Raw genomic sequence first — 21,965 nt, 5'->3', positions numbered from 1 at the left:
GCTCTAGAAGTATCAGTTCAGTACCCAAAATGTAAACTTTCATCACAAACATGCAAGAGACACTCTGTCCTCACTTCTTTTCCTGGAATGTTCTAGTGTGTAGCCTGCAGTGTGTTGCCTTTTTGGTGGCATTACTCTCTGACTCGGAAATATAAACACTGCTTCAGGGATTTATTTTACAATTCATCTTCTGATTTGTCATGGCTGGGAAGGTCAGCTTCCAGATTTTCTGTTCTAAATTACTTTTGAACAGATTTTACAAATAGACTAAGGAATGGCTTTTGCCTGGACTGGAACAGATTCTGAAAGTTGGGGCTCATGTCCCCTCCCTCCCTCTTGGTAAAATGCAAACAATCAGAAAACCCACCATTTCCCAAATCAATTATTTGTAAAAGAATAACAGGTGCCTTGGAGACACCAGAGTTATAAAAGAGAAAATGGCAAATAATTTTTTCATAGGCCAGCTGCCCAGCTGATGTGATTTTGGGGAAGGTTCTCCTAGGCTCTAAAATTCAATCAGCAAATCAATTAAGATCATGCCCGTCTCTGCCAACAGGACCATGCTGCCATGCTGCCTGCCTCTGCCCTCCTCCCTATTCCAGTGATTTCTGGTGTGTCCTTGTCCCAAAGCCAAGGCAGCCAATCAACCTGAGGTTCCTTTGCTTTATGCTCACACTGGATAACAGGGGAGTGTGGGGGTGCTGCTCCGGTTTAATTAAGGATCAGCAATCATCAGAAGGAGCATTACCCACCATTCTGCTCCCCTTACTTATATCTGTCCCAGTCCAAGCTTGCCTTCGACACTAGACTCAGTACAGACTCAGGAGGGTTGACCGGTGTGACTGGCTGTCACTTTCTTTCAGTGGAAAATAGGACCAGGCAAAGCAGATGGTTCCTAAAGGGGCACATCCAAAAAATCTGCTAGCAAACTGCGGTGGTGTCTTTCAAATAAACAGCAGCTTACTGGAGAGGAAAATCAGATCTCCCTCCCCACATCCTGCCACCACCCATGCAGCTTGAACATTGCCCACTTGGGAGTTTCTAATCTTCGGTGAGGCATGATAACTCTTCCTTTGGGGCAAAGGACAGCCCATCTTTTAAGCCTCCCAGAGATAGCCATCATCACCGATAATGCTCCCATCTCTGTCAGTAAAAGCTGTTAAGCTGTTATCCAGGTACGACCACATTCAGGAGAGGGCTGACCTGTGCATCACACATGGTGACTCGGTCCTAAGAGAAGCAGACACAAGTACCACATATTTGCATATTTTGCATAGCTAGGTGGACCTGGAGACAGCCAGTAGAGCCTCAAATGGAATGAAAACCAAGGACTATTTGTATGATAAAACATTAATAAACTTTACTTTTGTTTTTCAAACTCCAAATAAACCCACAAATAATTATTTGTGAAGCCCTGGCTCTGACTGTATGCGTTTGGGCAAATCAATGCACATTTCCGGGCCTAGTTGAACCAGAAGATTTCTAAGGTCCCCCCTAGCAGAAAATTCTAGATTTCTCTGGGTGAGGGTGGGTCTCTACCAACATTCTGGCCAATCACACACATACTAATCAAGCAGTTATTCAGCATAAATTAAAAACAGAGACTGTTTCTGTCACACACGTAGCTTACCTTTTCAACTGTTGTGTGTTCTTCATTTGTAACGCTTGTTTTTCTTGATTCATTTTTAGACCTGCTCAGCCTCCTGGATACTTTTTCTCGGAGTAGAGTGGCATATCCAATGTGTTCATAAATGGGGTTTGTTGTCATTTTGGAAATGTATTCAGAAGCCTTTGTTTCTATGTACAATGTTATCAAGCCATCTGTGACCAGATCGTGAATCGATTCAAACCTCTTCTCGCCCACAAAGTGTTTTCCATCATAGAAGAGCCTGTAGTTTAAAGTCTGGTTTCCAAATCTGGTCCCCAAGAGAAGGAGAAATCACAACAGTGTTAGAAGTAAGAACATGGAAGAACAGTAGCGGCTAACATTTTTTTGAGTGCGTACTGTATGTCAGACACTGAACTAGGCACTTGGCATGAATTCCTCCCCCCTCCCATTTAATTATCATACAGAGGCTTTGAGACAGGTAGAATTATTATCCCCATTTTATGGCTAAGGAAACTGAGATTTGAAGAGATTGGGTATGTGCTTGAAGTTACACCCCTGGAAAGAGGCAGGGGTGGGATTTAACACCAGGTAGTCATAGGATGTCTTTGGATCCTAGAAATCACTAATGCTGTTGAATCCTTATCACTTTCATTTGTAAATGTGAGTGGATAGAGTCTTGTTTCCACATATTTTACTTTTAAATATCCTTGATGAAAAACAGCCACCTGGGACATCTGGGTGGCTCAGCAGTTGAGCATCTGCCTTTGGCTCAGGGCATGATCCTGGAGTCCCAGGATCGAGTCCCACATCGGGCTCCCTGCATGGAGCCTGCTTCTCCCTCTGTCTGTGTCTCTGTCTCTCTCTGTGTCTCTTATTAATAAATAAATAAAATGTTAAAAAAAAAGAAGAAAAAAGAAAACCAGCCACAGCTCTCTACCTGTCCCTTATATTTGGCAATCGCCTCTGCAAGGGGAACCACCACCACTGGCCCTGAGTCCCCTTAATATTACATCTTTGACCACTCATGCCTCCCACCCTAGCTAATGCCACAGCAGGGAGATGAAGGAAGCTGATGGAAGCTCCCTGCTGGTGCTGCTATTGCCAGCATCCCAGGGATCTAACCTCTAAGGTCCTCCTGCTTTAGCACTGGCTGCCTCCTCTTGACCTTGGTCCTATATCTCACAGCCCCTGCTTGGTTTCCCACTGGGACTGCCTGTGACTGCTGCTGGAGGGCTGGGGGACAGGAAAATACTTTGCATACCTAGAGCGCTTACTAACGTTTGAAGTGCTTCCTTATAATGACATCATCTAAGATATGTCCAAGCCATCCCTAGGTGCAACTTGGGAAGTATCCTTTTACAGATACAGAATTGAGATGTAGGTCATTGTGGGCAGGCCTGGGAGGTGTTTCCATTGATATCATTCCTTCTATGGAGAAAAGCCTTCCCAATTCCAAAGAATTCATAAATGAACTTTAGAAGACAATTTGATTCTGGATTTGGATACTTTCCTCTAGCCTTATGGGATTGCCATAAGGATCAAATGGCATCAAATATTTGATCCAGTTTAGGAAAGTGCACAAAATGCAGTGCTTTTCTGGCACTGTGATTTCCAGTTCTTGTGATTTTGTGATAAAAGGCTCATGAGAACTCTGCTCTGATGGCTTGCTGGCATGGGGCGTCATGACCACCATTGGGAGTCAATGTGACCCTTGGGTCAATGTTAAACCCCGAGAGAGAACCCATGGAAAAACTTCACGTCAGTCCAGGCACACATACACACTGTGAGGTGAAGACTTTTGACCAGGGCTCTTGGGAACTAACTGAGGCAGAGGGATTGTTCCCATAGCTGGCTCAGTTTTAGGCAGAAGGGGTACAGGAGCACTAACTTTCCAGATAATTCTCCAGTTTACCGTATGTGCCTAAACAGAGCCTCTTGTGTCCAACCTACTGATAACATCTGTAGCCTGGGAAGTGTATAAGCCTCTAATAGGCTACCGGTACTCTGTAAGCAAAAAAAATAAGTAGGGGGGGAATGGGCAGTGACTCGTTAATGGGTACAGAGTTTCTGGTTGGGATAATGAAGAAGTCCTGCCTACGCATAATGGAGACGGTTGCACAGCACTGAGAACGTACTTAATGCCACTGAATTGCACACTTAAAAATGGTTAAGATGGCAAATTTTATGTTACATGTATTTAACAGCAATAAAAAGGGGGGGTGGAGAAATAAGTAAGGTCCCCTGTAAAGCAGCCGCAACAGTGGATGAGATCAAGCTCACCTGAGAGCTAATGTGTAGCATCCTGGCTGGCGCTGGCTTTCTCTAAGAATGTAGGCGCCCTCCACGCCTCCGAGAAGCTCGTCTGCCTGTTCCCGGGAGATGATCCCGTGAAACCTGAGGAGAGACCGGCCATCTTTGTTCTCAGCAGACCAATACAAAGTATGTACCCCAAAGAGGCTAAAAAAGGGGGCCACCCAGAACTGACTGTGTCCCCCACTTGGATGAAGAGGGGAGGGAAATACCATATATCATAAAGATGCAGCTAGAACCCTTCTCTGCATGCACCCAAACATGTAAGAAGTATTCAGGTAGGTAGGCCAAACCAAATGAAGAGCGCCCAGTCCACCTGGCTTTCTGCCCCTGTCTTTGCTCTCAAGCTGAAAGCTAAAGTCAAAACAAAAAGCCAGGATGAGGAGTAACAAAAGAACGGTTACCAATTTAGCTCTCAGCTCAAACACAGAAACTGCATTGTCCGGATTGCTAATGAACACTATTGATTAGCATCGTGCTTACCTCAGGTGCAGAGTGTTGTTAATTTTAGGGGCTCATTCTCTGGAAACAATAGCCAGCTATCATCAACATTCTCCCATTCCTTATAATGTTGAGAGCAATTGCTAAGGGATATGTTTTTCTTTTTTTTTAATGTAACTATTGTTCTTTTTTAAAGATAAAGTTTATTATTTTTTTTCTGCAATTTAAAAAATAATACACATGCATCTAGAAAACACAACATATCTGGGAAGAATGCAGGCTTGGCCAATGACTGCTTTGCTCTAGAGACACACGCCTGAGCCCTACAGAGTGGACAGTGACTCTCGGAAACTTTCTCTGTTGCCTTGAAGCAAAGACAGCTTCCTCCCAGTCACCACCACTTACCGGATATTTGATTAACACATGTTTCATAAGAAGGTGGGGGAGCTGGGTTGAGGGCTGAGGCCAGTACTGAGGGACCCCAAGCTCCTGGGACAGGGAATAATACTCGATTCCCAGGATTACCCAAACTTGAAGATCTTTGGGGGTATAAACTAGAGAAGAAATTTTTCTGGACAGAGAAAAATTTCCATTTCACCTTCCTAGAACCAGAAAAGAGGGCAGAGGAAGTTGGCTTAGACAAGTTTTAGTCTTTTCCCCCCAGGAATGTGAAGATTTAAGTGAGGATAAATGTAGCATGAAAATAGTTTGTGGGGGGATGACTATTGCCATATTTATTTCCTAATTCCCTTCTGTCCTTCTTAACAAGTAGACCTTATAAACTGAAGCTTATGTCTTAGGGGAGAGAGGCCAGAAAAAGCTTGTGGCTTCAAGTCCCAAAATCAACTCTCAGAAGTCTAATGAGGTGATAGGGTGGGAGGAGGTTTTCTGCTTTCCAAATTTTAGTTTTAAATCTCAAGAGCGAACATGTGGAGATCATGGAACAAGCACTTTTCTGAAGTGAGGATGGATGTGGCATACAAGCAACCTGTCTGCCCCAAAACAGACCAGTGTCTCCAGTTCTTGCAGGAGGGAGACCTAGAGGAATTTAGATAGAGCTCAGACTCAGGATTGGAACTGATGGATCCCAGGCGGATTTATGGGATCCTAGATGGATTTATAGGATCCCAGAGCTAGAGCAGAGGTGTTTGGGGCTTTGACTGAGCATGTGGCCACTGATTCCTGTGAAACCCTTGGGAACATCTCCTATGCAGTAGGAGTTGGGTTGGACAACAGCCTGGGCAGAGAGACCGGAGAGAGCCTTGCAGACACTGGGCCAGGGGAAGTGTGTGTGGAGAGCATGTATGTGAGTGTGTTTATAAGAGAAAGAGAGCAAGTGTGTGTTTGAGAATGTGCATGAGAGAGAGAGAGGGAGTGCTCATGTGTGTACATGTGATGACAGGGACATGGTAGAGGGTTGGAGGGGCATTGAGTGTCAAAAAGTTTCCCACACTGGAGTCAGAAAGGACAAAAGCTGATGCCATGAGAAGTTTGTGGCTAGGATATCCAGGACACGACCTGACTGTGGGCCAGGGCGGGGGGTGGGGCGGTGGTGACCACAGCAGGATGAGGCACATTCAGCAGAACAGCACAGGCCACTCTCGATGAAGGATATCCCAAACAGGCAGTTAACCTGAAAGCAGCTCAGCTTTAACTCCCTTGATACAGTTTAGCTGATAATCAGCAGCAGACATAACATGTCAAGAACCAAGTTGAACTCGATTGTTCAAAAGAAGAAAACTTTGGTTCTGTGAATCTAGCCTGTGGCTCAACACCTCCTTTATGTGTGAGTTTAAAAACATCCATTATCTATCTATTATCTATCTATCTATCTATCTATCTATCTATCTATCTATCTATCATCTATCTTATGATCCCCTCTTTGTAGAAAGAAAGCATGCACAGAAAAACATCGGAAGGGATGAGATGAAGGGGGAAAAGTTAGCAACGATTTTTTTTTATGGTGAGCTGAGGATATTCTCCACCTTCTGTATCTATATATTTTCTAATTTTCTCAAATCAGCAATATTAATTTATTCATCTTTTAAGACTAAAAGTAATCTTTGCACAGTGGGAAAATTCAAAAGCTAAAAGGCACAGAAGAGGTAAAAATGTAAAAAGTACAGGCTAGAAAAACTCTTCCCCTCAAGGTATCCATTGTCAACATTTCTTGTGATTCCTAGTAGGGAAAAAAAGTACGTTTCCTGAAGAGAAACATGTTATTACTTTTCAAATGGAACCAAAAACCTTTTATTTTTTAAAAAAGGAAACACAGAATCTGAAATTTCTAAGCTAATTTCCCTCTAATACAAAACAGTCCCTTTTTGTGGTTAAGAAAGTGTTTCTTTACTGTCTTCTCACTATGTAGTTTGTGTGGACTGGGGGTTGAAAAATGAGAACTTAAAGGTTACTCAACAAAACTTTTATGCAACAAAGAAAATGCACAATAGAGCTCCTTTGGGAATTCACGTACAAAAGCGTCCCATTTGGTAGGCTTTCCTTTCCTTTCCTTTCCTTTCCTTTCCTTTCCTTTCCTTTCCTTTCCTTTCCTTTCCTTTCCTTTCCTTTCCTTTCTTCTTTTCTTTTCTTTCTCATTAATTGTGCTCTCTGTGAGCAAAAATCCAAGTCAGTATACTAAAGAAAAAAAGAGCATCCCATGACTAACTGAGATGCTAGGGCTGTGGGGATGGCTGAAAGCAAAGGCCAACATTCCTCAGCAGGTATTCCAGGGGTTGCTGGCTGAATTCCCAAGGCTGGAAAGGAAGGTTCAGAAATGCAGTCGTGGCCACTAGGAAGTCACTGCCGGACTGGGACACATCAGAGGGTCATTCATAATGAAGGTGAGGCTCTGATGGGGAGGGAATAGAGGAAGACGGTTTGGATTGACCAGGAGAGCTGGAGACCTGGACTTCAAAGAGACTGTGGCTCCTAAGTCCTCCAGGTTGAAAAAAGGGATTTGTGCACCTGACTCCAGTGCAGGTTGTTCTGCTTTTGTTTTGTAAGCTGCTCCCCGCACCACAGAGACTGAGGACTCTTTCTATGGGATGCATATTTGCTTTATGGTAGGCTTCTGGGGAACGTAAGACAAACCAAGAGTTGAAATTAAGAGGAAAATGGGAGGAAATAATCATTATGGTATTGAGGCAATTTGGCTAATATATCCAAGTCCAGAGAAATCATCATTTTGGTTTTATGAGACAGCAGGGAAATGGAGTGATTTCCCCATATTGTATTTACTGAGGTATGTGAAAGTAAGGAATTTAGCCAGGCAATTCACAGCCTGACACTCTAAATCTTTATATAGTATCAAGGTAGAAAGTGAAATCAAATACTAACAGAGCCTCAGTCATGGACAATACTGCCTTAAGTTTCAAATACTTGCCAGGCGCTCAGTGACAAGGCTCCTATTGAAGATACTTTCCCTCCCACATTCATGGAAGCCAAGCACCTAAGGCTTATAAATGAAATTCAATACAAAAGGGTCTGATTGCATTTGTCCTTATTATTAAACACTTGCACAATGGACATTTGATGAAGACTATATATTAGAAGAGATTTAATATTTAAACGACATACAAAATGACTACTTATTACATTATTAAACAAAGAACAGCATGATACATACTCTCTTCCATAATATTTTGGTCTGTTCTCCACCTATATTAAGAGAAAGAAAAATATTAATAATGCATTTGAATTCAAATCGGATAGATAAAAATGCTATTCAAATGAACATAGCTAATCCTGGTAGTAATTTTATTATGGTTTTTATTCCCCAAGTCACAGATCCATCCATGAAATCACAGAGTTAGCCAATGCATTCCTCTATCTTGGATAGAATGATGTGGAGTCATCATATTTCTCTAATCATCAGGATCATTCCCCACCTAAACCCAATCAATCAATAAAAGGATTTTCAAAGGAAATAAGGGAAAATATTAAGAAATTTATAAAGACATTAAAGACAACATCCTAAAAAATGAGTAAAATGTAAGCATTTATTTCAATGTTCATCCAACTGTTTCATTATGTATTTACAATAAAAATAAGAAGTGTATCTGGATTTAAAGTTTCATTTGGTCTGTTTCCAGATAAAATAGATACTCTTATTTTTAAACAAATGGCTAATGGTCCAAAATTCACTTGACATCAGAAGTACAAGATACAGGGGACAAGATTTATGACTTGACTAAAAATCATAAGCATCCCAGAAAATATTTTTCAATCACAGTTTGAGCTTGGAGATTATTACATTGGATTTTTATCACATATATATGATAATCTAATTTGATAGAAACACTTTTTTTGTGTTCATGGTGTTAGAGTTGGTAGGGAATTAACATGAATTCTCATGCTCAGCTTTTATTCTTCTAACTTGACTCTAGGGACACTGAAAATACAGTAGAGCCATATTAAATTAAGGATTCTCATTGAGGGTTATGACAGCAAGTTTATGTTTATTTACTAGAGCAGAATGGGAGTCTGGCAGCCATTTCATTTGTAGTCATTTCTGTCCACAATCAAATGGGCAGTTTTCTCAGCAGGGCTCATAGGCACAGTGGTGGGATTTCAAGGTACTGGGCAGTTAGTTTCCTGGCTTCCCTCTACCCTCCAAAGGATGCAGGGGATCTGAGAGCACAGTCAGGAGCCACGGAGCAAAGGAATAGGTTCAAAAAGGGAGAGTCAAGGACCATATTCACAAGTTAGCCTTGGACAAGCGTCGCTGGCATAAAACTCATCATCTAGACACGTCTGAATATATGTTCATTCTTCTGTGCATTTTACACTTGAAAAGCACTGAACCAAGAAGGGGTATTCATAGCTCTTAATCTTCAAGGTTTGAAATCTGCTCAGTGTCATTTACAAAGGAAGATCTAAATAATTTCATTAATAGAAGCACAAAGTGTGTAAAAGACACCTTGTTATCTGATGTGTATCATTACTCTACATGCTGGTAGGCTTTTTAATGAGTTGAATATTTTGCCATTTATATCATTCTGTTAGCTTTCAAAGTTCTTTCTTACTTTTATGATATGTGTCTGCAACACCAACATGCCATAGAAGAAATTTAAACTAGAGAAGTCAGTGGAAGTAAATAATATGCAATGGGTAAGATAGCTCTCCAATCTTTGAGAGTCAATATTACACTCCTTTGAAATGATTCCCTATATGTAAGGACAACTCTATTTCCATCTTTTTGGCTGAACCATGACATGTTTGCAAATCTGGGTGTAGCTCCCTAGTGCATTCCCCACTTGTTTCCTCTTATCTCCCCAAAAGGAAAGAGTAATTTCACCCAACTTCCCAGATGAACAGCATAGAAGATTGAGCCTACTACTAACTCCTGGCATGCAGGGAAGTAATTCATGAATGTTGAATTTGACACCTAAGAAGAAAACAAATTGCTTTGAGTTCATTAATCAATCATAAAAATATACGGCACTCTTACTGTGTTCAGGGCTCTGGGCTCAGCCCTGTCACAGTTCATGAAATAACTTCACAGATGTAGGGGAAGAAAGGTAAGAGGAGCTCAGGGGTGTTCTGCACTTGCAGCAGGAGGAAACTAACTTGGGAAATCTAACATAGGCCCCAAATAGAAAAGTCACTATTTATGGTGCCTTGAAGGATACCAAATACTCATGCCTAGAGGACAGTTTGATCTAATTGAGGGACAAATCTGCTTATGAAAACCACAAGAACATACAAAAGCACTGAATTTTGTGGAATGGACTACCCATGAAATAGAGCCATGGAATAGGTCCCAAATATTGCATGAATGTATACTGAAATATTACTTTTTGTCTGAAATTAAAATTGAATTAGGCATCCAGTTTTTATTTTTTCCTAAATCTGGCAACTCTACCTAGGAAGAGAGGAAAGGTGGAAGTCAGAGTCAATGAAGAGAGAGGATGTGGTCATTCATCGGGTCACTGCTTCCCTTGATTGGGGCTGTTTTGATAGCAATCTGATTCCATCTTGGATCCCTTAGTTGTCTCTGCCTTTCTTAAAGATAATATAGCTGTCCTTGTTAAAGGTAGAGAGATAGTGGCTGGGATTTAAAAAAACAACAACAAACAAAAACCTATTCTTTTCCTAAACTTTTTGCTCACAGAGGTCTAAACATAGCCTTTCTCTCCATACTTCACTAAGCTTTTAACTTGTCAAGAGTTTCAATTAAGTTAAATGGCCTTAGAAAAATCATAGAACATCCACATATTTTCAGTGGATAATATTGAATCCTCATATCCAGACAAAACTCAGTCAGCTGAGTGTCAGGGCTTGTGGGAACAAAGGACCTGACTAGACAGTCTAGCAACCTCAACACTTTGACCAAGTAATGCCCAGAGGAAGCCTGACTCAGTCCCCAGGTGAGGCCCTGGGTAGAAGCCATGGGTAGAAGCTGGACCAACCTGTGAAATGCGGATTGATTAAGGAAGATGTGGCATGAAATTTCAGTTGACAATTGTACGAGATTCTCCTCAGTGATCAAGACAGAAGACAGTAGATAAATAAAAAGTAAGGCAGCTCAGAAACTCTTCACATTCTCATTGAAGATTATATTTGTTAAAATCAAGAACTTGATAAAAAAAATATAGGGCTAATTTAGGTAGTCACATGGATTCAGCAAGGGACAAAAATGTGACATATCCCAACATGAAAGAAGGTTGGTTCTGGAGCATTCCTGTTACTGCTTATCTCAGGGTAACAGCTGGAGTTGAACAGCCCATAACCTTGGTGAATCTGGTCACCGTGGATATAACTAACAGAAACTGGATCTGCAATGCCTGCTCTTGGGATTTAGTGCTCCAACTCCAAGAAGTGAAAGAAGCCCACCATTTTAAGAAAACAAAAAAAAAATTGAATAATTTGTAGATATAGTGCTTAACCCTAAAATACTGGATCCTTAGGTGATCCACCTGGTTCAGAAAGGAACGTTTCTCTCTAAGGAAGAACACAGAGCAGACCATCAGTGAACAAACAAACACATGAAATGGCTCTTCCAGAAGCACAGGTGAATTCGTTATATGTGGTGTACCCATGCAGATTATTTTTTAAAACATAATTGAAGAGTTTATCCTAGGTAAGCATCATCTATGGGAGAATAGTTTTCCAAGGTGGGCAATACTTGCCATCAATGTCAGTGTTGATCATAATATTTTGGAATTTCTCTTTTGGAACTTTTTAAAGACCTATCACACTTTCTTTTGAATATCCTTACAGCTGGCTTTCTCAAAGTGTGGTCTGGTCATTGAAAACAGAAACTTCAGAATGCTTATTATAGATTAGGAATCTACTATGGCCCCTACTTCAGACCAACTGAACTAGAATCCTGAAGGGGGCGCCACAATATATTATTTGATTAAGCCCATAGATAATGTTTAAGTGTACACTAAAGTCAGAGTCACCACTATATGGAAACTATATGTTTGTTTCTTGAATTGGGAGTGGATATTATTTCAGCAGACAAGTAGAAGTTATTCAAAGCCAAACTCAGTAAAAAAGGGAAGTGATCCAACTAGGAAATAGATTTGAGACAAAAACGAGGCATGACCCTAAGATAGTAAAATCTGCACTGTGTCTTGTTCTGAAGATATTTTAGAAGAGACATTCCCAACATGCTCTGAGCAATGGGAACTCAGCAGAAAATAAAACACGGCTTCCCAAGATGATGGGTTGGAAAGGGACCACACTCACATAATACATGTGTTAACACAAAATCTATTTTATGACTTTATAGTCACACCTCAAATATAATAATTGCCAGTACTGTGACTACTGTTGGTGGCTTTAATCCTGTCTAGTCCTGTTTATACCCTCCACACACCATGTTCTTACTTATCTACACCCAATGCAAATGTTATGGCTTCCCACCAAATGGTCTCCTCACGCCACATTCATCCTATGCTCCAATGAAACAGAGTTACTTGCAGTTTTATAATTTGCTCTCTCCAATAAGTCCATGTTTGTCACGTGTTCTTAAAGTCTTGAATTTTCTTTTAATAAAATAGGGGCAGATCACATGATGGTTGAGAGGGCAGGCTATAGACTCAGACTGTCTGGCTTTGATGCTAAATCCGTAAGCAAATTACTAATCTCTCTGTTTCTCTGTTTCCCCATCTTTGAAGTGGACATGATAATAAAAGTACATCTGCCTCACTGAATTGTTGTAATAATTAAATGAGTAAATACGTGCAGCATACTTGTAGCAGTGGTTGGGACAAAGAGCAATCCAATGATTATTAGCTAAAATGGCATATCAGATAAAGGGCTAAGCTATTAGTGGTATCCAGAAAGGGCCTCCCTGCACAGGAAGAAAAGTTAGGCCATTCTTTTTTTTAAAAAATTCTTTATTTTTAATTTTTTAATTAAAGTATAATTAACATATAATGTTATATTAGGCCCATTCTTCTCTGTGCTCTCATAACTCTTTTTATATTTTAAATATATACCTGCCCATTTCTTCTGTAACTACTTTATGAGTTTTTTGAAGCAGTAATTTTGGTCATCAGCATTACATTCCCAGGATTTTGCCTCTGGTCTGGCACAGAATGAGTGTAAGCCTGCATTCTCTGAATCTAACCTACTCCTAAAAATGTGTCAGGCACCAAAGTGTCAAACAGCAAGAGCCTATATTCCCTTATTTTAAATAGAAAAAAATAATGTATTCAAAAAATAGATTTCTCAAATATTACTAACATGCCTTTAAATAACTATATAATAATCTGATAAAGGTTGCTCCTAGTATAAAACATTTAAAGCCCAATTACATAACCGTTTAACACTTAATCGAATAATTAGCAGATAGAGTTTTGTGCAGTCCACTGCTGAAGAGGATAGGAACCTCATTTTTCTATACTAAGCAGGTACCATAAAAAAACACCATCTGGATTAGACCTGCATTGGTAATGCCCCCTGGTATCTGCCCTAACCAAATACCAAGGGACTAATGGATATCATGTGCAGTGTGCTTAAACACAAAACCGGGTCGATCAGGAAAACGGTAAGATATGCAAGAAGCCCCCTTCCATCTCCTAGCTCCCTGCTATTCAAAGTGTGATCCTGGGACCTGCAGCACTGGCCACACCTTGGAGCTTGTTAGAAATAGTGCATTTGCATTTCGAAGGGAAGTCATGTACACATTACGGTTTGAGAAGCTGCGATGAACGTGAGAACTTATCGTAGCAGGTGAGAACTTGTTACAGCAGGGTTGTAGCTGGGAGAATGATTTTGATGAAAATCTTTTGTTTAGTTGGTATAGCATATATTCTGATAGTGAGTGTTTGGAGAGCAAAGGATGCCTGTGCTCATTACATGTTTGCAGAATGAGGCAAAGATTAAGAAGGCAGAGGCCTGATGTCAATTCAATTGCTGTGTGACCCTGAGTAGGTTATTAAACTTCTTTGCATCTCATTTTCCTCAATTTTCAATAAAACTGGAGTTATAAAAATGTACTATTTTAATAAAGCTCAGATGAGATAATGCATGTAAAAAACTGTGGGGCTGGGAACATTGCCGTAATAGGTTAACATTTATCCAGTGCCTACTCTCTGCCAGGAACTGTCTTTAGAGTTTCACATGTTTATCTCATTTAAGTCCCCAAACAAGCCTATGAGGTAAGTGAATGCTATTATTTTGCAGACGGCCGCTAAGTAACTTGCCCGAGGTCATGGGGCTAGTAAGGAGCTTCAGATCCAACACAGACACCTTGAACCACTGTGATTCCCAGCTTCTTCCTAGCAGATACCAGCCAATGCTGGTGCCTTTGTTTGCAAGCACACAAGTCTCCACTTTGGTTAAATCTTAGATTATCTGAATTGCTCTCAACTTTTCTTTGCCAGGATTGAACCCTCTAAAATCTCTTTGGAATGAGCTGATTTCTGTCAATGAGATAACAAATGGAGGAATTTGTCATAAATTTGCTTACAGGTAGTGATATGGTGGGTCTCTCGACTACTTCCTTGTAATTTAAAATTTTCTGTGTTCTCAGCTACCTGGTTTATTTTCCAATTTATTCTTCTAATTTTAAGGAATAATTCTCAGCATTTTGCAAAGCTTGAGAAAACAGTAGGGTGACAGCTGCATAGTGAGAGACAGGAAGTATAATCCTTAAATGAGTTTGCTTTATAGTCAGATTATCATTGCCTAGATAAACACAAGTTCTTTTATATTCAACACAAAGACATTTAAAGAATATTGTGAGTCCTCTGTAAACAAGGTTTCCAATTATTGAAAAAACAAAGCTTTTATAATCCCTTAGCAGCTGGTATATGTTAAGTTCTTACTTAATAGAAATAATTTTAAAACCTAATTTAGCAACCTCCTACACAGGGCAGTTAGACTGCTGAATTGTCTGAGATACAGATCAAGGTCAGAAGAAAAGGCTTTGATGGCGGGATTTATATTGGTGATATTGGGCAATGCTATCCAGAAGAAAATAAATATGGATAATTCCTTTCTAATTAAAAATCAAAGTTCTCTATTGAAAAGGACAGAAAGAAAATTCAAGTACTGAAATTATATTCTTGTAGTCAAAGTGCATAGATAGAATGAAAACTGAGCAAACTTTAAAATCTCCTATTTCTTTTCATCTAGAACCAAAGGCCTTCTTTTTCCTTATGGCATTACTTTAAGGCTTCTAGAATTCTGATGGGGCACTGATGAGGTAAATTCCTTCCTGTCTTGATTGCAACGTATTATAAAAATATCTACTGGCCAGTCTTTCCATAATAAACCTCCTTAAAAGGTCACCAATGGCTTTTCAAAGTTCTGTTAAGTAGATACAAGTTTATTTAGTAACCTAGCATGAATAAATTCTGCTAATTTATAGACATACACAATATATCAGATTAGGGGTGCTCGGGACCAAAGCAGTTCCCATTCATTTGGTTTGTTTTCTGTCTCCTTTTTTTTTCTTCAGATTTTTCCAGGAATTGTGATTTAAAAATCAGTGATAATATTTGAACAAATAAGAAGTAAAAGAATTTTCTTAGACCAGTGGTTCTCAACTGGCAGGGTGGGTGATGTTTTTGTTCTCCAGCGGATATTTGGCAACGTCTGGAGATAGTTTTGATTGTCACAAGGGAAGGGTGCTACTAGCATGTAGTGGATAGAGTCCAGGGATGCTGGTAAAATCCTGCAATGCAGAAGACAGCCTTCCTATGACAAATATTCCACCCAAAATATCTATGGCGCTGAGCCTGAGAAACCTTGTTTTAGATGAAAAAGAACTCTAGACTCTTGAGAGTTCCCAAGAAATGTTATTCAAAAAAGCTTTTTGGACTAAAATATAAATAAGCAATAAGTGCTTTAAATACATAAAGCAACATAGAGTAAAAGGAAGGTAAGAGGGAATATGTATTTATGAGAACACTGATAATTTATAAAAGTAGCTTTTAAGAAAAGACAGACACTTCCAACTACTCAGGGAAATAGCTCACGTAAATACCAAACTTAACAGACCGACATCTCAATAACATTAATAAGGAAACCCTCCTTTTTCCCCTTGAAAAACTTGTAAAGAACCCAGAATATAGAAAACACTAAAGAAAAAATTTAAGCTATTACTTGGGAGTAACCATCCATGCTATGCATACATGTGAACTAATGTTCAAATCCCTTACTGCTATGGGATTTCATCCCTCACAGCATGTTCCTTTGAAACTCTGCCCTGATCACTGGGTTGGAAACAAAACTTCCACCACACATGGCTCCCCCCCAGTCACAGAGGAACCTCTCTGCACCGGGGAGCTGAAGCATTGTCTGAAACGGCTGGCTGTGCAGTACCTCAGTGATGTCCCGATTTCCTAGGTTTCATTTTATGGGCAACCATACAAAATACTCATCATAAAAGAGGAAGGTGAATTGCCCAAATTAGTTGTATTTGGATTTGAAAAATAATGGCAGGGCAACTACACCCAGATACACACATTCAAATACCCCACTTTGCACATCAGTCCTTTATTCCCCACTCTGATTTTCTCCAGGTTCAGACATACTGACACTGACACAGAACCAAGGTAAGGGCAGAGCTTGGAAGGAGCAGAGAAGGATCCAGCACTTAACAGGCACCTTCAGTGTGTGTGCTATAGTCCTCCCAAGAGGCAAGTCACACTGCAATTGATGTTCCCTTTTAGCAGATGAGGAGAGAAAACGCCATATGGTTAGATTACTTGAAGGTCATACAGTGGCATGGAGATGAGATCCAAACCAACATCTTATGGATGCCAGAGTCCGTAGTCTTGTTTTTACACTAAAAGGAAGGGAAATTGTCCAGGAGACATCAGAGGAGACGTACTCATGAAAAACACTGATGCTGCTATAATAAATAGATGGGTTGACCCCAAAATTGTTAAACTCCTAAAACTGCCCATTCTGGAGATCTGCATGAGCTGACTGTTACCAGCAGATCTTCTATCACATGTGATGGCCAACCTCCATTACTCTTCATTCCTCTGAATGGTGCCACCAGAGCGTCATCTACCCAGTGTCCAAGCTAGAAACTGACATCCCAGATTCTTCCTCTCTCCCAATCCTACCTGTACTCTGCTACTAAATCCTGTCCATGTAATTCCTTACTCTTGAAATGATCTCTTTATTTCCATGTCCACTGGGCTATTTATTCACCCAAACCATTGAGATAGACATTTTACAGGTTCTCCTGTCTATACTTTTAACGCCCTCCAATCGGTCTTTCATACTGAAGTCAGAAAATGTGGATCTCATCAAGTTCTCTGCTCATAATTCTTCACTGGCTTCCACTGCCAAGTAGTCAAACCTATACAACTCAGTGAATCCCAGACCACCCCACTTAAAAGTGGTACCTCTTCGCCTTGGCATACCCCATCTCTCTTTTCTTGGCTTATTTTTTCCTGTCACACTTGTCATCATCTGAGATACTATGTATTTTACTTGTATGTTTATTGCCAATCTTTTTCCTTCAAATGGAAACTACACAATGATAGAAACGTTTATGTTTTGTTTATTGCCATTATCCTTAGAGTTTGGAACAGAACTGGCACATGGTAGGTACTCAATAAATATTTGGGGAGTGAATAAAAGAATGGCATGCAGGATTTTCCTAGCATGGTCTTGCTTGTGTATCCAGAATATGTCCCTACCAGCACACACACTCTTGCCCTCCACATCCTTGTTCCCCAATTCTTTACATTCCTGCCACAGAGATCTTTGTAGTTTCTGAAACACATCCTGTTTAGTCTTACATTCCGATCATTCTTTGGACAGGATATTTCCTCTGCCTGGAATTCTAATACTTGCTCTCCAACCCATTTATGCCTCGAACCTGACAAAATCTCACTGATCTTAAAAATAAGAGGTAAATTGTCTGTTTGTTTATTTATTTATTTATTTATTTATTTATTTATTTATTTATTTTTCAAGTATAATTAACATGCAGTACTATATTAATTTCAGGTGTACAATATAATGATTCAACAAATCTGCACATTACTCAGTGCTCATCACAATAAGTGTGCTCTTGATCCTCTTCACCCATTTCACCCGTGTCCTCACCCACCTCCCCTCTGACAGCCACCAGTTCTCTATATTTAAAAGTCTGTTTTTTGTTTGTTTTGTTTCTTAAATTCCACATATGAGTGAGATCATGGTATCTGTCTTTATCTGACTGACTTATTTCACTTAGCATTATACCCTCTAGATCCATCCAGGTTGTTGCAAATGGCAAAATTTCATTCTTTTTATGGCTGAGTAATATTCCATTGTGCATGTATACCACGTCTTCTTTATCTATCATCTATTGATGGGCACTTGGGCTGCTTCCATCTTGGCTATTATAAATAATGCTGCAATAAACATAGGGGTGCATGTATCTTTCAAATCAGTATTCTTGTATTCTTTGGGTAAATACCCAGTAATGGAATTTCTGCATGATATGGTAATTCTAATTTTAATTTTTTGAGGAACCTCTACTCTGTTTTTTACAGTGGCTGCACCAGCTTGCATTCCCACCAATAGTGGATGAGGGTTTTTTTTCCTACACATCCTTGCCAATGCTTGTTATTTCATTTGTTACATATGTTATGTATATATTATATATACACAATGGAATATTACTCAATCACAAAAAAAGAATGGGATCTTGCCATTTGTGACAATATGGACAAACCTAGAGGTATTTTGGTAGGTGAAATAAGTCAGGTAGAGAAAGACAAATACTATATGATTTCACTTACATGTGGAATCTAAAAAACAAAACAAATGAATAAACAAACAAAAAGTAGAAACTGATCCATAAATACAGAGGACAAACTGATGGTGCCAGAAAGGAGGGGAGTGGGGGAATGGACAAAATGGGTGAGGCTTCTAGTTGTTAAATAAATAAGTCACGGGGATGAAAGGTACAGCACAGGGGAAATATAGTTAATACTATATGGTGAGAGATGGTAGTTACACTTGTGGTGAGCATAGCATAATGAAAAACGGGTTGAATCCACTATGTTATGTGTCTGAAACTAATGTAAGAGTATGTTAACTATAATTCAGTAAAAATAAATAAATGAGGGATGCCTGGGTGGCTCAGCAGTTGAGCACCTGCCCCTGGCTCAGGGCGTGGTCCGCGGTCTTGGGATTGAATCCCACATCAGGCTCCCCTGCCTGGAGCCTGTTTCTCCCTCTGCCTATGTCTCTGCCTTGCTCTTTCTGTGTCTTTCATGAATAAATAAATAAAACATTTAAAACAAACAAACAAATAAATAAATAAATGTAAAAAAATAAATATGAGGTAAAATGCTGCCATCTTGGGAAAATCTTTCCTGGCTGCCTTGAACCAGTTTAGGTATTATTTCTTATCCTCCCTCTGAACTAAAGGCCTGAGTTAAGGCCATAATCTTAGTGGGATTAGGATTGTTGGCCTTTGTGACCTCTAGAAATGAGCTCCCTGAGAAAAAAGCTCCTGTCTTTCTCTCGTCCTGGTACCCAACAGAGTTTGTTGCACAGAGCTCTGCTTCAGTGGAAGTAACTGATTGTCTGAAAGACAGCTCTGTTGAAGTTGATCTGCATGCATGGCAACAATACAACAACAGTAATAATTGCTAATAGTTATTAAGAACTTTTAATGTGCCAAGCATTGTCATAAGCACTCTCTTTACATGTATTATTCCATTCAATCCTCATGAGTATCCAGTAGGTAAGATCTATTACACCCATTTCCAAAGGATGAATTGAGGCACAGAGAAGCGGAGTAGAAAAGTAAGCCTTATCATTCTGGAGCTCGGGCCCCTAGCCATCACACTATTGTCTAGAAGTGCATCATTCCTGCTTCCTGGATCCCTGGAGATGTCCTGCTTCACATATCCTTCCCAAAGCTCTTTGTTCAGCTTTTCTTTCTATAAAGGTAATTTATTCATATCCTTCCAACTACCCTCCATCCTCCATCTTTTTTTTCACTCTCTGAATTTAGCCAGAATTGATTTCTATTGCTCACAACAGAATCCTAAATGATATTCCCATTAAATCCCAATCTCCAAGGCTGGAGGCAGAGTGGCTAAAAAGTTTATCAAGCTCCACAGGAGATTCTGACACACATATCAGTACTGGGAAGCACAAATTTGGGCAGCAGTTCCAAAACACAGAGGGAATGAATACCTTCCTGGAAGCTTGGAATCTCTTCCTAAGATATTATATATATTTGCATGCTGAGGCATTTGAGGGAAAGGGTTTATATGTATGTACATATAAAGTCTATAAATGTATATACATATAAAGTCTATTTTTTAAAGGTTTTATCAATTTATTTGAGAGAGAGACAGATAGCAACAGAGAACATGAGCCGAGCTGGAGAGGAGAGAGAGAAGTAGACTCCTCACTGAGCAGGGAGCCAGACATAGGGCTTGATCCCAGGACCCTGGGATCATGACCTGAGCCGAAGGCAAACGCTTAACTGAGCCATCCAGGCACCCCCTTAACACTTTTATATTGATTTTGACCCAGTCTATGTGGATTTTGACCCATTCTATGTGGATTTTGATCCTACTCCCACTGTAGGCTTCCAAGAATACTCAAAAGCCTCGCCATGGGTCATACTCATCCCTCTGGCTGGCCCAGAGCATCTTTCTAGCAGCTCATTTTGACCCAGTTTTCCTTGCTACATCTTTCCTGGTACTCATTTCTTGGCTTCCTGTGTTGGCCCCCACCATCTACCTTGAGCTCTCCTTGTGTGGACAACCCAATTAGGTGTACTGCACTCTGCCCTGGCACTGTTGGCTAGAGCTTTGTATTCATCCTCTGGCATCCTGAAGCCACAGCTCCACATAAAATGGCTCTTTACTCCCATCAAGCCAAATCCCATGGAGGTCAGTGATACTGGCCAGACTGGCTGATGGGCCTCCCACCAGGGCAGGAGAATCAAACATGATGGGTCCATCTGTCCATCCTCCTGGTTTTTTCTACAGATCGACACCATATTTTTAAAAATCTCATAAAGGAGAATAAAGATGCAAGACTTAATCATAAATAGAAATTTTAGGTTAACATCTAATCTCATATTCTTCTTGCTTCAAAATACATTTTCCCCCTTCCTTTGATCTTTGGTGCAGATGAGACTATTCTCTATAGGATAAAGTTTCTACTATTAAAAGCCATCTCTGTGCTACTTAATTGCTTGTTCTTCCTCCCACTAAATAATTCTTGTTCTTTTAACTTTTTCTAAATAGATCTTATTTCCAATCCTTAATTCATCTTCATTATTCTCCTTGGAACTCTTTTTAAATTCTCCAAATACCTCTTAGGTTCAAAAAGCTTGAAGTACCCAACAGAATTGAATCAAATCAAGGAAAACTTAATGCTTCTATTAAATTTCTAGGGGGAAAAAGATTGGGTGAGTATATTCATTTACTTCCTCATTCTTGTTAGTAAATTCCTTCCTTCAGAGCTTAATAGTGTTTGGGTTAAGTGGTCCTGTATGTACTTTGGAAAAGGCAAAGAAAGCCCACCATTCTCTTTCTTTTCCTCAGTTTTTTTCCTCCCTCCTCCTTCTAGAATAGGAATATTTAAATGTAAGTATTCAGTGTAAGTATTCAAATGTATGTGTTCCAACTGATGAATAAAATTAATCTACCTCAAGAAAGAGAAAGGTGGAAACAACCTGGGGGGTGATAGAAATGAAAGACTTTCTAATGAAATGTCCTCAATATTTTTTGCATTATAATCTTTCTTTGGAGCCATTTCACACATTTTTTTTTCTTCCTAATCATCTCCCCCAAATGGAATTGTAATACTACAGATAGAATATATATCTATCTTTATGTTCTATATGTGTATCTCTGCTTTACACATTAGAAGAGTGTGCCCCCTTAAGAACTGATGTGCCCCCCTGGCCCTTAGCATGAATATCACCCCAATTGAGAACTCATTGTCTGGTGAAATAATTGTGGCCTTCAGAATGCTTTTAACATTTGTTCTCCCTACAGGAATGTGGAATATGTATCTTTGCCTCCTTCTAATAGACAAGAAAGCTGCAGTTCAGAGTGGTAAATTAGCTTGCACACAGTCCTACCCAGGGCTAACAGCAGATTTAGGAAACACAGTCCCTGATTTCTGGTCCAGTACTCATTCCTCTATATGGTGACGA

General features: G+C 39.9%; 1 protein-coding gene and 1 long non-coding RNA gene across 3 annotated transcripts in view; one reads left to right on the top strand and one right to left on the bottom strand.

The window, feature by feature from the left end:
* The window catches only part of LOC102152268, a 52,137-nt gene extending 50,365 nt beyond the window's left edge, over positions 1-1,772 (top strand). For both annotated transcript variants that reach the window (XR_005369633.1, XR_005369632.1), the window contains one exon: positions 1,690-1,772. This is a non-coding gene — a long non-coding RNA (uncharacterized LOC102152268). The remainder of the gene's footprint in view (positions 1-1,689) is intronic.
* Positions 1-21,965, bottom strand: part of CHN2 (chimerin 2) — a 295,757-nt gene that overhangs the window by 102,888 nt on the left and 170,904 nt on the right. The window contains exons 4-6 of the mRNA XM_038557212.1: positions 7,986-8,017; positions 3,890-4,003; positions 1,631-1,916 (exon numbers count right to left, since the gene is read on the bottom strand). Of these exons, the coding sequence (XP_038413140.1) occupies positions 1,631-1,916; positions 3,890-4,003; positions 7,986-8,017 (432 nt within the window). The remainder of the gene's footprint in view (positions 1-1,630; positions 1,917-3,889; positions 4,004-7,985; positions 8,018-21,965) is intronic.

This window comes from Canis lupus, chromosome 14 (genome assembly GCF_011100685.1).
Source record: "Canis lupus familiaris isolate Mischka breed German Shepherd chromosome 14, alternate assembly UU_Cfam_GSD_1.0, whole genome shotgun sequence".
Lineage (NCBI taxonomy): Eukaryota > Metazoa > Chordata > Mammalia > Carnivora > Canidae > Canis > Canis lupus.
The sequence above is the reverse complement of the archived record's forward strand: the minus strand, read 5'-3'. Positions and strand labels throughout refer to the sequence as shown.